We start from the raw sequence: 16,818 nt of genomic DNA on the forward strand, positions 1-16,818 counted from the left end.
AAAGAATTTATAAATTATTTTTAATCATATTAATAATTGACTGGAAAATTAAATTTTCTTTTTTTATTTTATAAATTCCAAAGTCTTTTCTTATAAATTGATGTATTTGTGTAAAAAGTGAATAAAAGTATTCAAAATGGTTAATAGTAGTTTTAACTTTTCTTTTAATGAAACATATCTTCTTCCAAAAAATACAATTGAAGGGCGTGATATGCATAAAATTTTTAACTCCTTCCTCCTCTACTCTTAAAATATTCCGCACTAGCGCATGTGCGTCCAGATCTCTTTATACTAATTTGAAGTTATTTCTAAAAATTTGAATCATATTTAAACAAAGATTTACAAGAAAAATCAGTAAGTTTTCTAGTTATTGTTTTTGTCCAAAAAATATTAGTTCAATTAAAAAAGTTTTATTGAATTTCTGGAAAAAGTTTAATTGCGATCTAGACCTTTAAAGACATTATGATCGTATTAACTAGGTGATACATTAAAGACTGAACGAAAAAGGAACGAACAAAAAGTGATCTGACCACGGGAATCCCTGATTCTATAAATAGTATATATATAGTATGGAACATTGATCCTATATTGCTCTGATAGCTGATACCATGGAGGTTGCTGATACTATAATATAACTAAATCTTTTATTTATGCTGATACTTAAATTTGATCTCTACTTGAATATCTAGCGGTCGCCATTTTGCTCTCTAGTACTCGCAAACTATTTTATGTTCCCCATAGACTTCAATAATGTAGATCATTATCTACGCATAGATATTATTAGTCTGTGATATTCCCATTTCAATTTTTCTATTTGTTTATATTTTTTGTGAGGTTATAAATATTCGATTGTAATTCGAAATTGATATTATTGATAATTTTAAAGAATCCAAATGTTGGCTATTTGCATTTTATTTTTGAAAACATTTTGATTTCACTAAAAATAAGAATAATGGGTAAGACATTCATTTTTGTATTTTTACCATAAAATAAACCAAGAAACGAAAAAGAAACATGTTACGGTTTCAATAACCTTTAACGATATTTCTTGATATGTTGCTACACTTTATATTTTGTTTCTATTTATTCTAAAACGGATGTTTTTCCAAAAATACAAGTAGGTAAGTTTAAGGCACTTTCGTTAGAATGATTCCAATTTCACGAAAAGGGGTGCGATATCGAAAAACTCGAGGCATTCGACTGTCATTAATAATTTACACTTATGTCTCTTTTATTTTAAAGCTAAAATGACATCTTCTGGTGATGATAAATCCATAGTTGGAAAACTAATGTCAGCCGTTTTAAATCAAGCTGGGTCTTCTCATTCGGTTGAAATATGTGAAGTAAATGAAAATGAAGAGACTGAAACGCAAGTCGTCGATAAATTACTTAGTGGAGCTTTAACTTATACCGATTACACAAAATGTATGGGGGAAGATAGTGAAGCTGAAGTTGAAGATGATGAACTAAACGATGATATCGCTGAAGATCAACAAGACGAAGAAGTTATTATTGATGAAATAATAAGTAAAGATAAATCGACATCAGAAGATAAAATCACTAAAAAGCCTAAACGTAGATCTGTACGACGGAGTAAATTACCATTAGCTTTGAAGGTATTTATTAAAAGCTTTCTTCATTGCATGCTTGGCGTAATTGAGTGTGTCGCACATTACCGACCCACTATTTTTGTCTCTTGTTTCAATAACACTCAGATCAAACGGTAATTTTGACCCAAAAAATACAAAACGAAATTTTCATGATCGAAAGCATAGTTTCTGAAATTTTGTCTAAAATTCCACTTGAAGAGTAATTTCTCGGACCACTTCCAAGCAATTTCTTAAAAAATATTTGTCTAGTGGTCAAAGAAATTGGATTTTCATGACTTTTGGGTCTTAAATGCTCTGAAAAACAAAAAAACAAGAAAAAATGTATTTGGTATTTTTTTGGTTTTTCGATTAATTCACAAAAATCGGATTATAGTCAAATTATAAAAGACACAATAATGTTTGGTTTTGAATAAAAATTATTTTTAACGGTCATTAGTGCTCGAAAAAAAAAATAATAATAATAATAATACATAGTAATAAGCGTTTGACAATTTTCGAAAAATAGTCTGAAATTCTATCAGAAAAATTAAAAAAGCAATCGACTCCAGAATTGTACTGACAATCTATTAATTTAGTACATCAATCAATGGTTTTGGCGATTTTTTTAAATATTATTTTTTTTTTTGTAAATGTAGGGTCTTATGGGAGAAGCAAATTTACGATATGCACACGGTGAAACTGATATAGCAGAAAAACTCTGTTTTGAAATTATTCGACAAGTTCCAACTGCTGCTGAACCATTTCACACATTAGCACAAATTTATGAAGCTGATCATCCTGAAAAAAGTTTACAATTATCATTAATTGCAGCACATTTAAGTTCACACAACGGCGAAGAATGGATTAGATTTGCCAACATATCACTCGAAAAAAATGATGTTCGGCAAGCTTCTGTATGTTTAACAAAAGCTATAACCGCTGATCCCAAAAATATAATGTATCATTTACGACGATTAGAAGTTTATGAAACTTATATGACCGATACACTCATGTATCTGAAAGCAGGAATGCGATTACTTAATGTCTTAGATGGTGAAACACATTCTGATTTATTAATCAAATATGCTTTGATTGTAGCTGAAGGATACTTTAAAGGGGGTCATAATCAAAAAGCGAAAGAAGCTATGGAAATGTTATTTCAAAAGTGTCCACAACATGTTACTTTAGAGCACGTAAATCGGATGATTGACCTTTTGCTGGGATGTAAAGCTTTTCATCAAATTATTGAATTATTAGTAGAATATTGTTCGTACTCCATTGAAGCAGAGAAACAAACGTATAAAAATACAGATGGAACCGTTGAAGAAAATATTGTGATATTAAATTATGAAGTGCCTCAAGAAGTTCCAATTGACATACATGCGAAGTTTTTAATAACATTAATCTACATGAAACTCACCAATCTTAATGAAAATATCCAAAATGAAGTAGAAAAATTTAATGTCGAACAATCTGGTGATTTACTATTCGATATTGCTGAAGCATTCATGCAAGAAAATTTACATTCCCAAGCATTTTTAATTCTTGATAAATTAGTTAAAACTGAAAAATTCAGTATGGCTGCTGTTTGGTTACGGCATGCTGAATGTTTACAGGTTTGTCGTAAATTTACTGAAGCGATTGAAAGTTATAAACAGGTTATTGAATTAGCACCGCAATTAGCTGATGTACGAATGACATTATCTACATTATTACGTGAACAAGGACGTGTAAATGAGGCTCTTGTTGCATTAGATCAAGAACTCTTAATCGAAGATCTAGATCCTCATGTATTGATTCAACGGTGTAAATTACTCCGACAGCATTATAAATTTAAAGAATATATCCGTGATGCTTTACTGTTATTACTGCGTCATTGTATCGATTCCTCAATTATTCAAGAATTGCAACAAGATATTAATATTAGTCTCGATGATAATCAAATTTTATCACTAGATCCAATTTCTGAGGTTTTTATTAATGAAGTTCCGATTAAAAGTGAGAAAAAAGGAAAAGATAAAGAGAAAAAAACAGAATTAATGATTGAACAAGAATGGAAAATTTATAATGATATTTTAAATATTTCATATTTAGCTAATCAAATGAATTTAATGCAACGAATTAATCAATCAGCTTTGTTATCGAAGAAATTTACGAAAGAACCGATTTACAAGAAACAAATCGAATTAGCGCATGCAATATCAAGTATTTACAGTAAAGATACGTATAATGGATATAACACACTTCGGGCGATGATTTTAAGCGACGTACATAACGTAAACATTTGGAATTTATTTAACGCGTTGCTACAAACACCGGATGATTGTCGAAATCATCGTTTTGTGATGCGATTACTTTCACGTGAAAATGTTAGCCCGGTCCTTCATATTTTACATGGAAATAACTGTCTGGTCGCGGGTACATATAAATATGCATTAAGTGAATATTGTAATACATTTCGATCTTTTGAATCCCCCCTCGCGGCATTTTTAATTGCTGTAACACTGTTTCAAATGGCGTGTCAAAAGAATACAGCAAAAAAACATTCGTTGGTTGTACAAGGTCATGCATTTTTAACAATTTATAAAAAATTACGTGGTGCCGATTGTTTTCATGAAGTACATTATAATTTTGGTAGGGCTTATCATCAATTAGGTGTGTATCCTTTGGCAATTCATTATTATAAAAAGGTTTTGGATTTTGATTCGCCTTTATTGAGACAGAAAAGTAGAAATGATTTAGATTTAAAACGTGAAGCGGCTTTTAATATAAGTCTATGTTATAAGTTGAGTGGAGCGAAACATTTAGCGTTAATGTATTTGCGAAAATATATTGTTGTATAATTAGCTTTTTGTAAATAAACATTAAAAGTTTTAGTAATTATATTTTATCTTTGTTTATTTATCCATTTCTAATAAGATAGCGTTCACGGCATTGCCAATAAGATAGCATACACGGCTATGTTATACTAACAGAAAGCGGTTAGCGTTTATTTACTTGGATGTTTAAGTAATAAGTCCACTTAAACTGAGAGATGGTGACAGATATCACTCAACGACACTGGATTTTGCCTCCGAGAATATTGAATGATATGTAAAACTATTACAGTGGAACCTCATTAAGTCGTAATCCTCAGTAAGTCGAAAAATAATGCCATCCTCTTCCGCTGAACTCCTAAATACGCGTTATCTCGAATTCTTTCGAGTTAGTAACTCGAACAAAATGTCATTTCCCTGCATGATATTGATAATACATACTAACATTTCAAAAAGCAGAATCCGTAAGTCGTAGTTAGTAAAATATAATCGCGCCTTTCTAAGTCGAAATTTTAGCAATTAAATCCTCTGTATTTTGATCTACTTGTTAAATCGAAAACTCATTAATTCGCAATTTTTTTACATTTCCCTTAAGGTTCGAGTTATCGAAGTTCCACTGTATTAATAAAGGACCCCGCAATATTAGATAGGAAAATGGCTTTCTGTAAAACTTCTTCTAACCCTCCTTAAAATTTTCTTTGGATCATTCTGATCAAAAGCTCTCACGTCACAAAAATTTTTACTCAACTACGGGCAGAAAGTGTCAACTTTTGTCCCGCTATGAAAACCGAAGTTGCCACTCTCTGCCTCCGTCGGAGAGAAAAATAGTATACACACCACGAGAGCAAGTAAAGAATTTCTCAGTTTTCATGTTCATTGACAAAAGCGTATTTTCTTTCGATTAAGTGCAATGACATATTTTTAAGTTGCATTTCCTCCAAAAGCTAACGTTTTTCAAAAAAATGTTTTGAACAAAAATTGTTAGTTTTTTATGAGAATCAACTTTCTAATTTAAAGTGTTACTCTCCGTTAAGGATGTAAATTGTCTATCAAAGAAACTAGAACTAGGTGCAATCTGATGCCAGAACACGATGTCCCCCGACAAACTCTGCAAGTTTTGTTTAAGTTATTTTTTGGTTGGTTAGCTACAAAACGAAATATTAAAGTGTATAGATTAAAATGGCCCACTCTGTAGATGAACTTGATAGAAATTAATGAGCGTAAATTCTCCTATGCAAATCGAAAATGATTTGTCATACCTTCTGATAGAGAATGAGATTTAAATTTAAAATCTTGCTGTAAACTTTATGATTACTTCAGTTCTAACATAAAAAAGTACCCGGCAGTGGGGCGTTCTTTCTCCATGTCCTCTAAGTAGCTATTAAGCCCGTCAAATCTTTCTTAAAAACACATTACGGCACATTTGATGTTGCGTCTCCCAGTCTTTTATGTTTAACACTATAGTTATTCATTTTTTTCTCCATGAATTTTTTCTAAATTCTTGTCACAAAATGTTAACCAAATAGTAAAAAAAATATTACTTATTTTCTTCAAAACTATTAGATATTTACATCAAAAATTTTTTTTAGTAAATGTTATGATATGGAAGCTTACGTTCTATTACATAAGTATATTTATCATTATTTGGGCTAGCATCACAGGAGTTCTTGTTTATACGAAAATGTACTTGGAAACCAACATTCGTTGGTATTAAAAATTCAGAATAATATGGTATAAGCATCGCACATATACCATACAAAACATAATAACCATTTTTATCATGTTCAATAATAATAATTCTTATCGCAAATAAATATAAAATAAATCAGTCGAAAAAAATTGTAAGAAGTAAAAATTATACAAAATTTTAAGGTAAGATTCAAACTTTATTGCCAATATATGTCATTTTGAGTTAAAAGTATTACCGAAGGTATTACCTAATATACTAATCATAATGTCGCGCCATGAACGAATTGCAATAGACACAAGTTTAACGTTGTATTATCATTTACCACTATAATAGCACAAAGAAAATTTGTCAAAATCTATCTTGCAAAGATTAAAAATTAAAAGGTCTTAGCACCGTGTAGAAACAAACACACTAAATGAATAGCACCCTGTTACTCATGGCTACAGTCCGCGGAACAGCACCCTTGAAATGTCGTGAGTGATTTCTTTTTGGCGAGTCAATCAAACTTTCTACGACTTTTTTTCAAAAGTGCTGCGTTTTCAAATGGATATGATGACGTCATATTTGAGTTATCGTTATGAAAAACTTATAAGGGAATTTCTCGGACACTATGACCACTTAATTAATAACATTAATAATTATTAAAACTATAAAATATTTTGTCCGGCAAAAATACTGTACCAATGAGCTTGTATACTACCTCGAACATGTCGTACTAAAGTATTATTGTTTTTGAATACGTAAATAGTTCACTTTTGCTGAATCTTATCAAGTGGCCAAAGTGTCCGACAAATTTCTTGCTTTGTTTTTTCAGACCGACAGCTTAAATATGACGTTATCATGTTCATTTGAAAACGCAGCAATTTTGAAAAATCGTAGAAACTTTGGTAGACAGGTCAAAAGAAAAGCACTGGCGAAATTTCAAGTATGTAGGTATTTAAACATAAATTTTTCAAAAAATCCGAAAGATTCGGAACAATCAAAATATACAGATTGGTTAGAAAAATTTTTATTCAAAGTATTTTCTCCCTAAAATGCATAGTTTTCAAGAAAAAAAAAATTGTACATTGATGTAGATTTTTCATAAAATATGAAAGATAAGAAAAAGTTACAATACAAATCAATCGGAAATTTTACGCCCAAAACTTTGAGCTAGCCTAATTTTTCTGCGCATCGAAAATATTTATCCTACAATCACTGAAATATAGAGATACTGGAACGCTCACTGCCTATAGCGCCCTACGAGTGGTAAGCGAGGACGGTGCAGCATGATTCGGGCGGGTATACATGTTTCTTTCTAACTCTTCTGCTCATGCGCATTGATAAAGAAAGCATGTGACATACATACATACGAGAAAGACATGTATACCCGTCATTTCCTTTCTCTGTCTCCTCGCTCCTAGCGAGCTAGAGAGCGTTCCAGTATCTCTATATTTCAGTGCCTACAATTGATAAAAAGCTAAAAATTGGCATAAGTAATTGCTGCATCTTTCAGTAAATTTCACCTAATTTGATGAGAGTTTTAAGCATCTGATTTAATTAAATAGCGTGTTGTCAAAAGTCGTTGTGATTCTCCTATCATGGAATTGATAGTGTCACAAAAAATCCCGAATGGAAAAGTTTTTTTTAATAAATCCCTTTGAAATGAAAAATTGGATAATTAAATATTCTTGTTGTCGAAAAACAAATTTTTTTATTTTCGAATTAAAGTTCAGTGGGTCTAATACATGAAAATAATGGTTACCAAGTAAAAAAAAATGACTAAAATTCTGGACGGTTGAATTTTTTTATTAGCGTGTTCATTGCCTTGTACGATCCACAATATCATCTAACATTATATATCACGTTAAAGTGAATTTGAACCATAAATAGCCCAGGAAATATAGGTTGTATTGCTTAAAAAATTCAAGTGAAGTTTTTTCACCGGTATTATCTTTATTCGAATGCAAAAATTGACCTATGAAAAGTCCATTGCAAATAAGTTTTTTTCAAATATCTCGTAAACTATTGAGTAAGGGCACCATTGTCTTTAAAACGTTTGACTACTGACTGTGAGGTTGCTGGTTCGAATCCAGGTAGCGGCAATGTGAGCAATTATAATTAAGGGGGGGGGGGTGGTCAAATTGTTATAACAGCTAAACTGGCATAAACTTAATAGGCTACAAGCCCATGCTAAATTTTTCGGGCGAAAGGCTCACCATTTTGAAAAAGATGCTCCTATATGTTAAAGTAAGTTTAAGCACCAAGCCGTAAGTTTTGCACGGTACAGATGAGACACACTCCTTGGTGTCTCAACCCTGCATCAGCAAATATGTGCGCCATTGCTGGATACTAACTCTGCAAAAGTATTCGAAGTGAAGTAAATAATTGCCGTGCAGAAATAAATCACGTAGAGTTTCGGAAAGAGACGGAAAATCAAAAATTTTTTTTAACTTACGGTACCGAAGTTACCATATTTATTTTGTACGGCATTTATGTAAATCGCTTCGAATACTTATGTCGATTTAATATCCAGCAACACCGTCCATATTTTCTGTTGCAGGGGTGAGACACCAAGAGGTGTAGCATTCATATTATCACCTGTACTCACCTCTTCCGCGCAAAACTGACGCCATGGTGCTTAAACTTTCTTTTTCATATAGTACCATCTTTTTCAACATTATTCCTGGTGGGTCATTTTACCCGAAAATTTTAGCTTGGGATTGTAATCTATAATACTTATATAATATATTTGAAAAAAGAATCTATTTTCGAGACCTTTAACCTTCAGTAATTTTTTTTGGCGTACATTAATTTGCAATGGACTTTTTCTAGGTCATTTCTTACAACCAAATAAAGATAATCCTGGTGAAAAAAATTCACTTGGATTTTTTAAGCTGGTCGGTCGTTTTTTTGTCTTAATTTCCTGAGCTATAAAGTAAAGTTCGTTGTTTAAAATTTTTTTTACTTAGTTTCTACAAAGTAGGCTTTGTAAAACAAAAAAATTTCGTTTATTATTCGTATCCCCCAGTTGATCAACAAATTAGTATTAAAATTTGTGTTTCGTGTATGTTTAGGCATGTGTTAAAGATTAGAATACGTGAAAATTAAAAAATACTAAATCTATTTTTTTAGAAATTCCACAAGTTTGGTAAGAGGAAAAAGAACGCCAGAACGTTAACATGATTATAACTGGTAAGTGATAAAATCATATATCCAAAATTTTTTTTTTATTCAAAATGTATGGTTATAAAATTATCTACAATTAATGTGCGAAATTTATAACATTTTCTTAAAAAAAATTAAAACATTTATATAAAATTTACTGTTTAAAAATTTTTTCATATAAAACAAATCTTAATTAATATATACTTAAATACAGAGTTTTTTTTTTAAATAAATTTTATTTGCAAAAGCATCGATTTACAATTGAACTACCAAATTTTTTTAAATACAAATGTCGAAATAATGATCGTAAAAAAATATCTGGAGGGAAAATTGACAAAAATGTGCAAACATTTATTTTAAAATCTTTCACACGAGTTTCCATTTACACGAATCATGCCCATTTGTATAACATTACAACATCATTAAATTGAATCCCGGATGTTATTCAGCCAGGAAACAGTACAGAATCAAAAGCTGTAAATATACTATGCCCAGAACTTGTTTTCAACTTCCTTTCTTTGAAATTACAATATGATATGGATTGAATTATCGATTTATACATCAGTATTTCTTAAAATCATATTTCAAAAAATTTGCAGTATACACATTTTTTGGGCACGTTGAGAAGGCTTATTTAATCGAGATGCCATTTGTTGGGTTTGGATATTATCTGTTTTTGAATCATTTTTGTAAATAATAAAAATATCCACAACGTATTAACATTTTTTAATAAACAAAAAATTTGTAAATATCAACCTAAATGTCCACGATTTATTTGTTTTGAAATAAAGGAATGGGAAAAAACTGTTAAAATTATAACTATGCGTCCCCATGTTAGCAAAAATTTCACACTGTAAAGACCACAGCCCATGCCGAAATTTTTCGGGTGAAATGACCCACCAGGAAAGATGTTGAAAAAGATGCTCCTATATGTAAAAGTAAATTAAAGCAGCATGGCGTCAGTTGTGCGCGGTACGAGTGGGTACAGTTGAAAATATGGATGTCACATTCCTTGGTATCTCACCCCTGCACCAGCAAATAAGCACGGCGTTGCTGTATACTAACTCTGAATAAGTATTCGTACAGAAATAAAATAAGTCGTACAGAAATAAATCCGGTACCTTCGTTTATTTCTGTATGGCATTTATGTTAATCGCTTCGAATACTTATTCAGAGTTAGTATTCAGCAACGCCGTACAGATTTTTACTGATGCAGGGTTGAGATACAAAGGGATGTGACATCCATATTTTCGCATGAATTACTATTATACTGCCCAAACCTAACACCATAGTACTTAAACTTACTTTTACATATAGGAGCATCTTATTATACATGTTTCCTGGTGGGTCATTTAACCTGAAAAATTTCAACATGGGCTTGTGGGGGCCTATAGCATTTAATACGAAATTAAATTTTATGCAAATCTTGATACATATAGGAAACTAGTTCGCCTAAAACATTGAAGCTTCGTCTTGTTCCTCAAATAGTCGAATTCATTCTACAAGTTCTGGTCGACTCCACCCTGTCACTGAAAAAGAATGATCACCATGAAAACTAGCAAACAAAATGGCGACTGTTTTCGTAAATTTGCTTAGAGTTGATCAGTTTCGTAAATTTGCTTAGAGTTTGAATACCACTATTTTACTTAATTTAAAATTAGTATCGGTTACTTTTCGTATTCGTATCATACCCGGGTAGATAATGTCCCAGCACATATTTATTAATTTTGAAAGCAAAATGGTTATTTTAATTTTTAATTTCGAGTACAAGAATTATGATTCTTTGATAAGCACTTTATATATTCATAAATTGTTGAGTATTATTTAGTGTTACGCCATATATACGAATTTTAAAAAAATCTTAAGTTTACTGAACTATGCTAAAACTAAGGCGATTTTTATTTTACTGTATTTCGATTTTATATTAAAAATTAGTGTCGTGAATTTATTACTAAGGTGCATATTCGTTAAGGCACTAAAAATATGTACTATGCACTTTTTGAACAACCAAATCGATGCCTATGTCTTCACATAATTGAGATTCAAAATAATCTTCACATAATTGAGATTCTACATAATCGAAGAGTCTTTCTTTGTAAGGTACAAATTGTAAAAAATTAAAGTCATAAAATTTACAAAAAACTTAAGTTAAAAAATAAAAAAAATAATTTTTTTTTTGGACGAATATAAAATTAACAAATTGGACGGATTAATTTTCTCGTAAAAGATCAAAAAATCAATAATGCTTAAAATAAATTAAGTATAACAATGAAAATAGAGGGATAAATATAAATACATTGTTCGTTAAGGCAGCAGCACCAGCTAATCGACATTTAAACATATCGTAACGTGTTTCATCATTTTCAACAATTTTTTGGAATTCAGCTTCAACTAATTGTCCATCATAATATGTTATTAAATCTTCAAATGGATACTCGTATCCTTGTAAACATTCGCATTTGTAACCACCAATTTCATAACCGCGACCCAAAATTGGTACACACTGTAAAATAAATTATATTTAAAAATCATTTAAAAAAAACGTAAATACAGGTTTTATGTTTAAAAGTTTAGAAAGGAGGTAAAATTGGATTTTTATATGCTGATACTTACGTAAGACGTCAATTGATCACATTTATGAGTATCTTTAAAAGCATTTGGAACGTAATATTTGTCTGGGCATTGATTGATATCCAATTGTAATAAATCCATTGTTACGCCAACGACACCCCTATAAAAATGTAATCATATATTAATCATACACAACAAATATTAGACGAACGAGTTCATCGTAAATTTCGGGCTTATGTTTACAATATTGTAGGGAGACAACAGCCTTAACATTTACAATATTATTTTATAGCCTTACTTGAATTCTAGTTTGACGCGAAGACTGTCCCAACCAAAGAACGGTACCGCATATGTAATTAACCATTTATTTAATTTTCCTTTACCACAATCAAAATATGGATCTGTCCAGTAACCATGTGCTAAATTAGCAGCACGATAGAAATTTGGATAATGTTCATATTTCTTTGAATACTCTCCAGTTTCATTAAAACGTATTTTAATTCTCATATCATACTTTTCCAAACTATCAAAATTTGTGGACCATCGTTGTTTCAAATGTTGGAACCAATCATAATTTGTATAAATCTCATCAGATTTATTTAAACGTGCAATATCTTCAACTTTAAATTTACGTGTATTTAATTGTGTCTTGTAAGCATATGGAGCGAAGAATGTACGATTTGTGAATTTATTACGTTCCCAATATGTACCAGCAGCCCAAATTTTTGAGTCACCTAATACCAACGCTAAAGTTTCACCAATCATTTGATCTTCACTTAATGGTTTGTCGGCTACACGTTTTCCACTGTATACTTCATTCGGATTTACGATTTGTAAAAAGGCACTAATGAAATTTGCTAAGCGCACAGCCATTTTTGCTTCGTTTTGGAACTGCTCTTCAGCGCCATATTTCACATCACCATGTAGTTTTAAATCATTTGGATGGAAGCTGTAATTAAAATTTAATATTTTTAATTCCCGAAGCATCTAGAAAACTGTACGTTTAAGTCAGTCATTCCCAAAGTGGTCTATATCGACCTCGTGTAGTCAAATTCAAGTTGAAAGGAGTTGCGTGTTGATTAAAAAAAGCGAAAAGATGGAGGCAAGTTTTCTGTTAATTCACACGATAAATTCATAATTACTAAAAAATATTTAAAAAAATCGTAGCCGTCTCTCGCTGTCTTAACCCGGTATTGCTTGAATGGGAATCTAAATAATGTTAAATTGCCAAATGGTCTACAAGACAAAAAAGTTTAGAGGCCCACTGGTTTAAATGGTCGAATTTTTTGAGTACTTTATTAAAAGATTTGCTCTTGTGATATTATATAATTACCTTTTACAATTCTTTTCATGAACTCCAAGTATAAAATTCAAAGCCGCATGAATATTTAACCTATCCGTGTGTAATGATTGAGGTCCAGTTGAAAAGTTCTTATATTCATAATACTTTTCCATATATTTTGCTCTAATGTGAGGCGGTGCCTTTTCCCACTGTACAGGTAACTTTTGAACCCCTAGAAAATAGAATTATTTAAAATAAACCCGCCTTTTATTTAAAATAAATTACTTACATCCTATTTTTAAACAGTTGAAATTATTATCATATTGTGTAGCGGTAGCCCTTTCGATAATTTCTCCAAGATATGGTCGACGAACAACGTACGGCAGTCGCCAACCGGGTTTGCATCGGCATTGGTATCCCCCTCTCCTAAAGCCCCATCCATGTAATGGTTCACACTAAAAGATTTTATCAAAAAATTTATATTAGTCTGAAAATAATTATTCGACATTTCAAATTACCTCGGTTGTATCATTTTTACACCTTGCAGTATCCGCAAATCGATTCGGACCTGGGTTACCTTTCCCCAGAGGACATTGATTTATATCTATCCTATCAAAATCCATTTCTAATACGGTAGCAGCTGTGTACCTAAAAAAAATCATCGATGGTTACATCCAAATCGTAGTTAAGTTGAACCTTGAGAGGTCAGATCTACATTGTTCTGATTGAGTAAATTATTGCATAAATTAAATTATAAAATATTTTCTACAATTTTGCTTATGATAAATAACTTTATTTTAATAATCAATTTTAAAATCAATCGCATCATTTTTTTACTAATTATATCGTCCCAAAAATTTGGTCATGCATAATAACGACAATGAATAATATTCTTAAAAGAAGTTAAAAGATAAAATTCTATTTTTGGGATGAATACAATAATTTACTGTAAGGAAAAATTAAATCATAAAATCTTACGTTGGATATTCGATATGTCTAAATCCGGTATGTCTTGGATAAATATCCGCAATTGGTACAACAGCAGCAATTAACCATTTATTTGCTCGACCACAATCAAAGTAGGGTCGTGTCCATTTGACAGGACCTGGAAATTCATCAGCACCAGGCGGCCCATGAAACGTAAATGTTTCATTCGTATTATTCGCGTATCGAATTTCTATCTGATACGTAGTTTTAGTATCATGACGATTTTGTATATCATCCGGCAACCATTTCTTATACCACTCATTAATTCGATAAAATTCTGATGTGTAATCCATACTTTGGGCATCGTGGGGTATGGCACCCAAATCTCGAACAGTGAACGTATTAAGTGTCGATGTCCGCTCTAAATGTATTGGATCATTGAAATCATCCGCTCTAAATGTTCTGGGTGCAAATCGTGGCATAGTTTTATTGAAAAAACCTCGATATGACGACGAATATGACATATTCGGGGAAAAGTATATAGCACTAGCGTTAATATACGGATTAGCGGATACATCAGCTACTGTGGATAGAAAATAGTACATCATTCCTGGATCGTATGTATCATTAATCGCTGGTCGAATAAATCTCGATTGAAGTATGTAACTCCAGAAAAACGATCGACTCATTGCCATGTTATGTAAATGAAGCAATTGTGTTCGATTTGGAAATACTGGATTTATGTTAATATCTTTAATATCGGGTAAATGTGATACTGAATCTTCGGGCAAGTATAAATCTTCTAAATGTTTGATTTCACAATTATTTTTTGTGACTTTATCAAGCTTAGCTCGAATAAAATCGAATTCATCTCGCTGATGCCAATCATATTGGGCGTGTATAGTGCCACAAACCGTTAATATTACCAGAATAAATGTATAACTATTTAATAACATTTTGAACTGTTTTTGAACACACTTGAGTTTTTAAAATCACAGACACTAATATATTTTTTTTTAAATATTTTATTTGATCATTTAAATTTGTTCTTCATGTTGGTTAAAAAAAAGTTTCTTAACTATTAAAAATGGGAGTGGAATGTTTGTATCAAAATAACTACTATACAAAACACAAACGTATAGTTGAAAAATGTTTATGTTGGTACAAAAGGTGTATATTGCGGGTGGAAGAGGGATGTATAGTTAGTAGTTATGATTCACTGGCTCACTCACACTTGTTCTTAATGGTTAACAAGTGTTTGTTGTAGTTTATGGACATGAAGTTCACATGAAGGGGGATGTAATGGAAATAGATGACTATTACTAGCATAGACAAACCCTTTTTATGACTAGTAAAATGAAAATCAGTATGACTCAAATCAAAGAATGTTTGCGACAAAGGTAATTGTTTCATGACAGTAACAGCGATTCTAAGATTTCACACGCTTTTATTTGCTTGGTATATGTACCACGTAACGGCTAACAGAATCTTTAAACGTGATTCTAAGTTCTCATCCACTTCAAAACTTCGGATTGTATTGAAGCTTCGCTCACGTTTATCTAGGACCGATGTCAATACAATAATTTAAAAGTTAGTTTTGATTATCCTGACCAGAATCATCAGGATTAAAAGTGTTTTCCATTCCCGAAAATACTATCAACACGCTTTTGTAGCTAGTTAAACTAACAAGAAAATAATTTCTATAAGCTCTATAAAAAAATTCGTAGTGCAGGAGCTGCGTTAGCTAAGCGAATGTGCCTCAAAGATTGAAAAAATAACACATTTTTCTTAAAATCGAATATTGCATTTTTAATTTTTAAAAGAATTTTTGTTTCGAAAACTATGCATCCAGAGAAAAAATCGCAAGAGTACTTTTTTTGCTTAAAACTTATTATAAAAATTAAAAAAAATTTTATTTTGAAAAAATTACAAATTTTCTACTTGCAATCATAAAAACCAAACATCTTAAAAAATAATCATTAAAATCGGAGCTGTTCTTGAGGATTTTCGAGGAAAAACATTTATTGATGCGACTAAAAATAATAATAAAGTTATATTTAATATTAAAATTATTTAAAAAAAATTGTTACGCTACTGCACACCAGACAATGTATTTACCCATTTACACTATAATCAGATTATTAAAAGTGTAATAAGATCAAACTAGCAGAATTCCGAAGTGCGGTATTAACGGTATTAACGGTAATTTACTTTTTATTTATAGGCAATTTGATCACATATATGATATACAAATTACATACCGAACAAAATTAAATCTTATTCTCTAACCTGTTTTTCCTAGCCCGTTCAGTCAGCCAGTACGATAAGCTTTACTTATCGGAGGGTAAATTATGAAATTTGATAAAAGAATACGGCAGTTTTAACATATCTGTATAAATTTAAAATTGATTCTCTGAACGATTTACGATAAATTATTAAGAACAGCCCCTTGTTGTTATACATGGTGGTATATGAAGAAGTAATAAATGTTAATTTTTAGTCAATAATTGGTTTTAATAATATTACCATTTGCATAAAAAAACTTTTATCAATATTCCTCAGTTTTATGCTTTAAAATCATCACTCAATTAAGAACTGAAATGAAAAACACTTTGATAGCATAAGCGGTACAGAGAATCGATATCAATTTTTCACAAAAGACGTATAAAAGAGATGATTAATTGATAAATAAAATTTCAAATCTTTGGTATCATTTTCAATTTACGGTATCAAAATACCTTTGAAATGAAAATGATAACAAAAATTTAAAATTTTATTTATCAATTAAATATTCTT

At 30.8% G+C, this 16,818-nt stretch overlaps 3 protein-coding genes across 10 annotated transcripts in view; 2 read left to right on the plus strand and 1 right to left on the minus strand.

Moving 5' to 3' along the window:
• The first annotated feature begins 932 nt into the window (after positions 1 to 932).
• Positions 933 to 4,432, plus strand: LOC123291824 (general transcription factor 3C polypeptide 3). The gene is made up of 3 exons (XM_044872248.1): positions 933 to 956; positions 1,243 to 1,616; positions 2,246 to 4,432. Exons 1-3 carry the CDS (start codon positions 953 to 955, stop codon positions 4,430 to 4,432), a joined length of 2,565 nt encoding a protein of 854 aa, XP_044728183.1. The 5' UTR covers positions 933 to 952.
• Positions 4,433 to 9,155: 4,723 nt separating this feature from the next.
• The window catches only part of LOC123292461 (heterogeneous nuclear ribonucleoprotein R), a 53,758-nt gene continuing 46,095 nt past the window's right edge, over positions 9,156 to 16,818 (plus strand). For 2 of the 7 annotated variants that reach the window (XM_044873136.1, XR_006535004.1), the window contains exon 1: positions 9,166 to 9,269. In XM_044873136.1, coding sequence (XP_044729071.1) covers positions 9,257 to 9,269 — 13 coding nt within the window. In that variant the 5' untranslated portion in view covers positions 9,166 to 9,256. Of the gene's footprint in view, positions 9,270 to 16,818 lie in introns of all 7 variants that reach the window. The other 5 variants (XM_044873130.1, XM_044873129.1, XM_044873135.1 and 2 more) reach the window with 5 other exon arrangements.
• Positions 9,472 to 15,108, minus strand: LOC123292459. 2 transcript variants are annotated; one of them, XM_044873128.1, is made up of 8 exons: positions 14,074 to 15,107; positions 13,614 to 13,743; positions 13,385 to 13,550; positions 13,147 to 13,327; positions 12,112 to 12,762; positions 11,856 to 11,973; positions 11,539 to 11,745; positions 9,473 to 10,771 (listed from the first exon to the last, which is right to left on the minus strand). In XM_044873128.1, exons 1-8 carry the CDS (start codon positions 14,976 to 14,978, stop codon positions 10,769 to 10,771), a joined length of 2,361 nt encoding a protein of 786 aa, XP_044729063.1. In that variant the 5' UTR covers positions 14,979 to 15,107; the 3' UTR covers positions 9,473 to 10,768. The 2 variants fall into 2 exon arrangements, with proteins under 2 accessions (XP_044729062.1, XP_044729063.1); XM_044873127.1 differs by having other exon boundaries at positions 9,472 to 11,745; positions 14,074 to 15,108.

The sequence above is a fragment of the Chrysoperla carnea genome, chromosome 2 (genome assembly GCF_905475395.1).
Source record: "Chrysoperla carnea chromosome 2, inChrCarn1.1, whole genome shotgun sequence".
NCBI classification, from domain to species: domain Eukaryota; kingdom Metazoa; phylum Arthropoda; class Insecta; order Neuroptera; family Chrysopidae; genus Chrysoperla; species Chrysoperla carnea.

Coding starts and splice junctions, on each gene's coding strand:
- LOC123291824 (XM_044872248.1), top strand. Junction 1,617..2,245: donor AATTACCATTAGCTTTGAAG/GTATTTATTAAA, acceptor TTGTAAATGTAG/GGTCTTATGGGAGAAGCAAA.
- LOC123292459 (XM_044873127.1), bottom strand. CDS start 14,978: ATGTTATTAAATAGTTATACATTTATTCTGGTAATATTAACGGTTTGT. Junction 13,328..13,384: donor CAACTGTTTAAAAATAGGAT/GTAAGTAATTTA, acceptor TCTATTTTCTAG/GGGTTCAAAAGTTACCTGTA. Junction 11,974..12,111: donor CGCGTCAAACTAGAATTCAA/GTAAGGCTATAA, acceptor ACATTTTTATAG/GGGTGTCGTTGGCGTAACAA.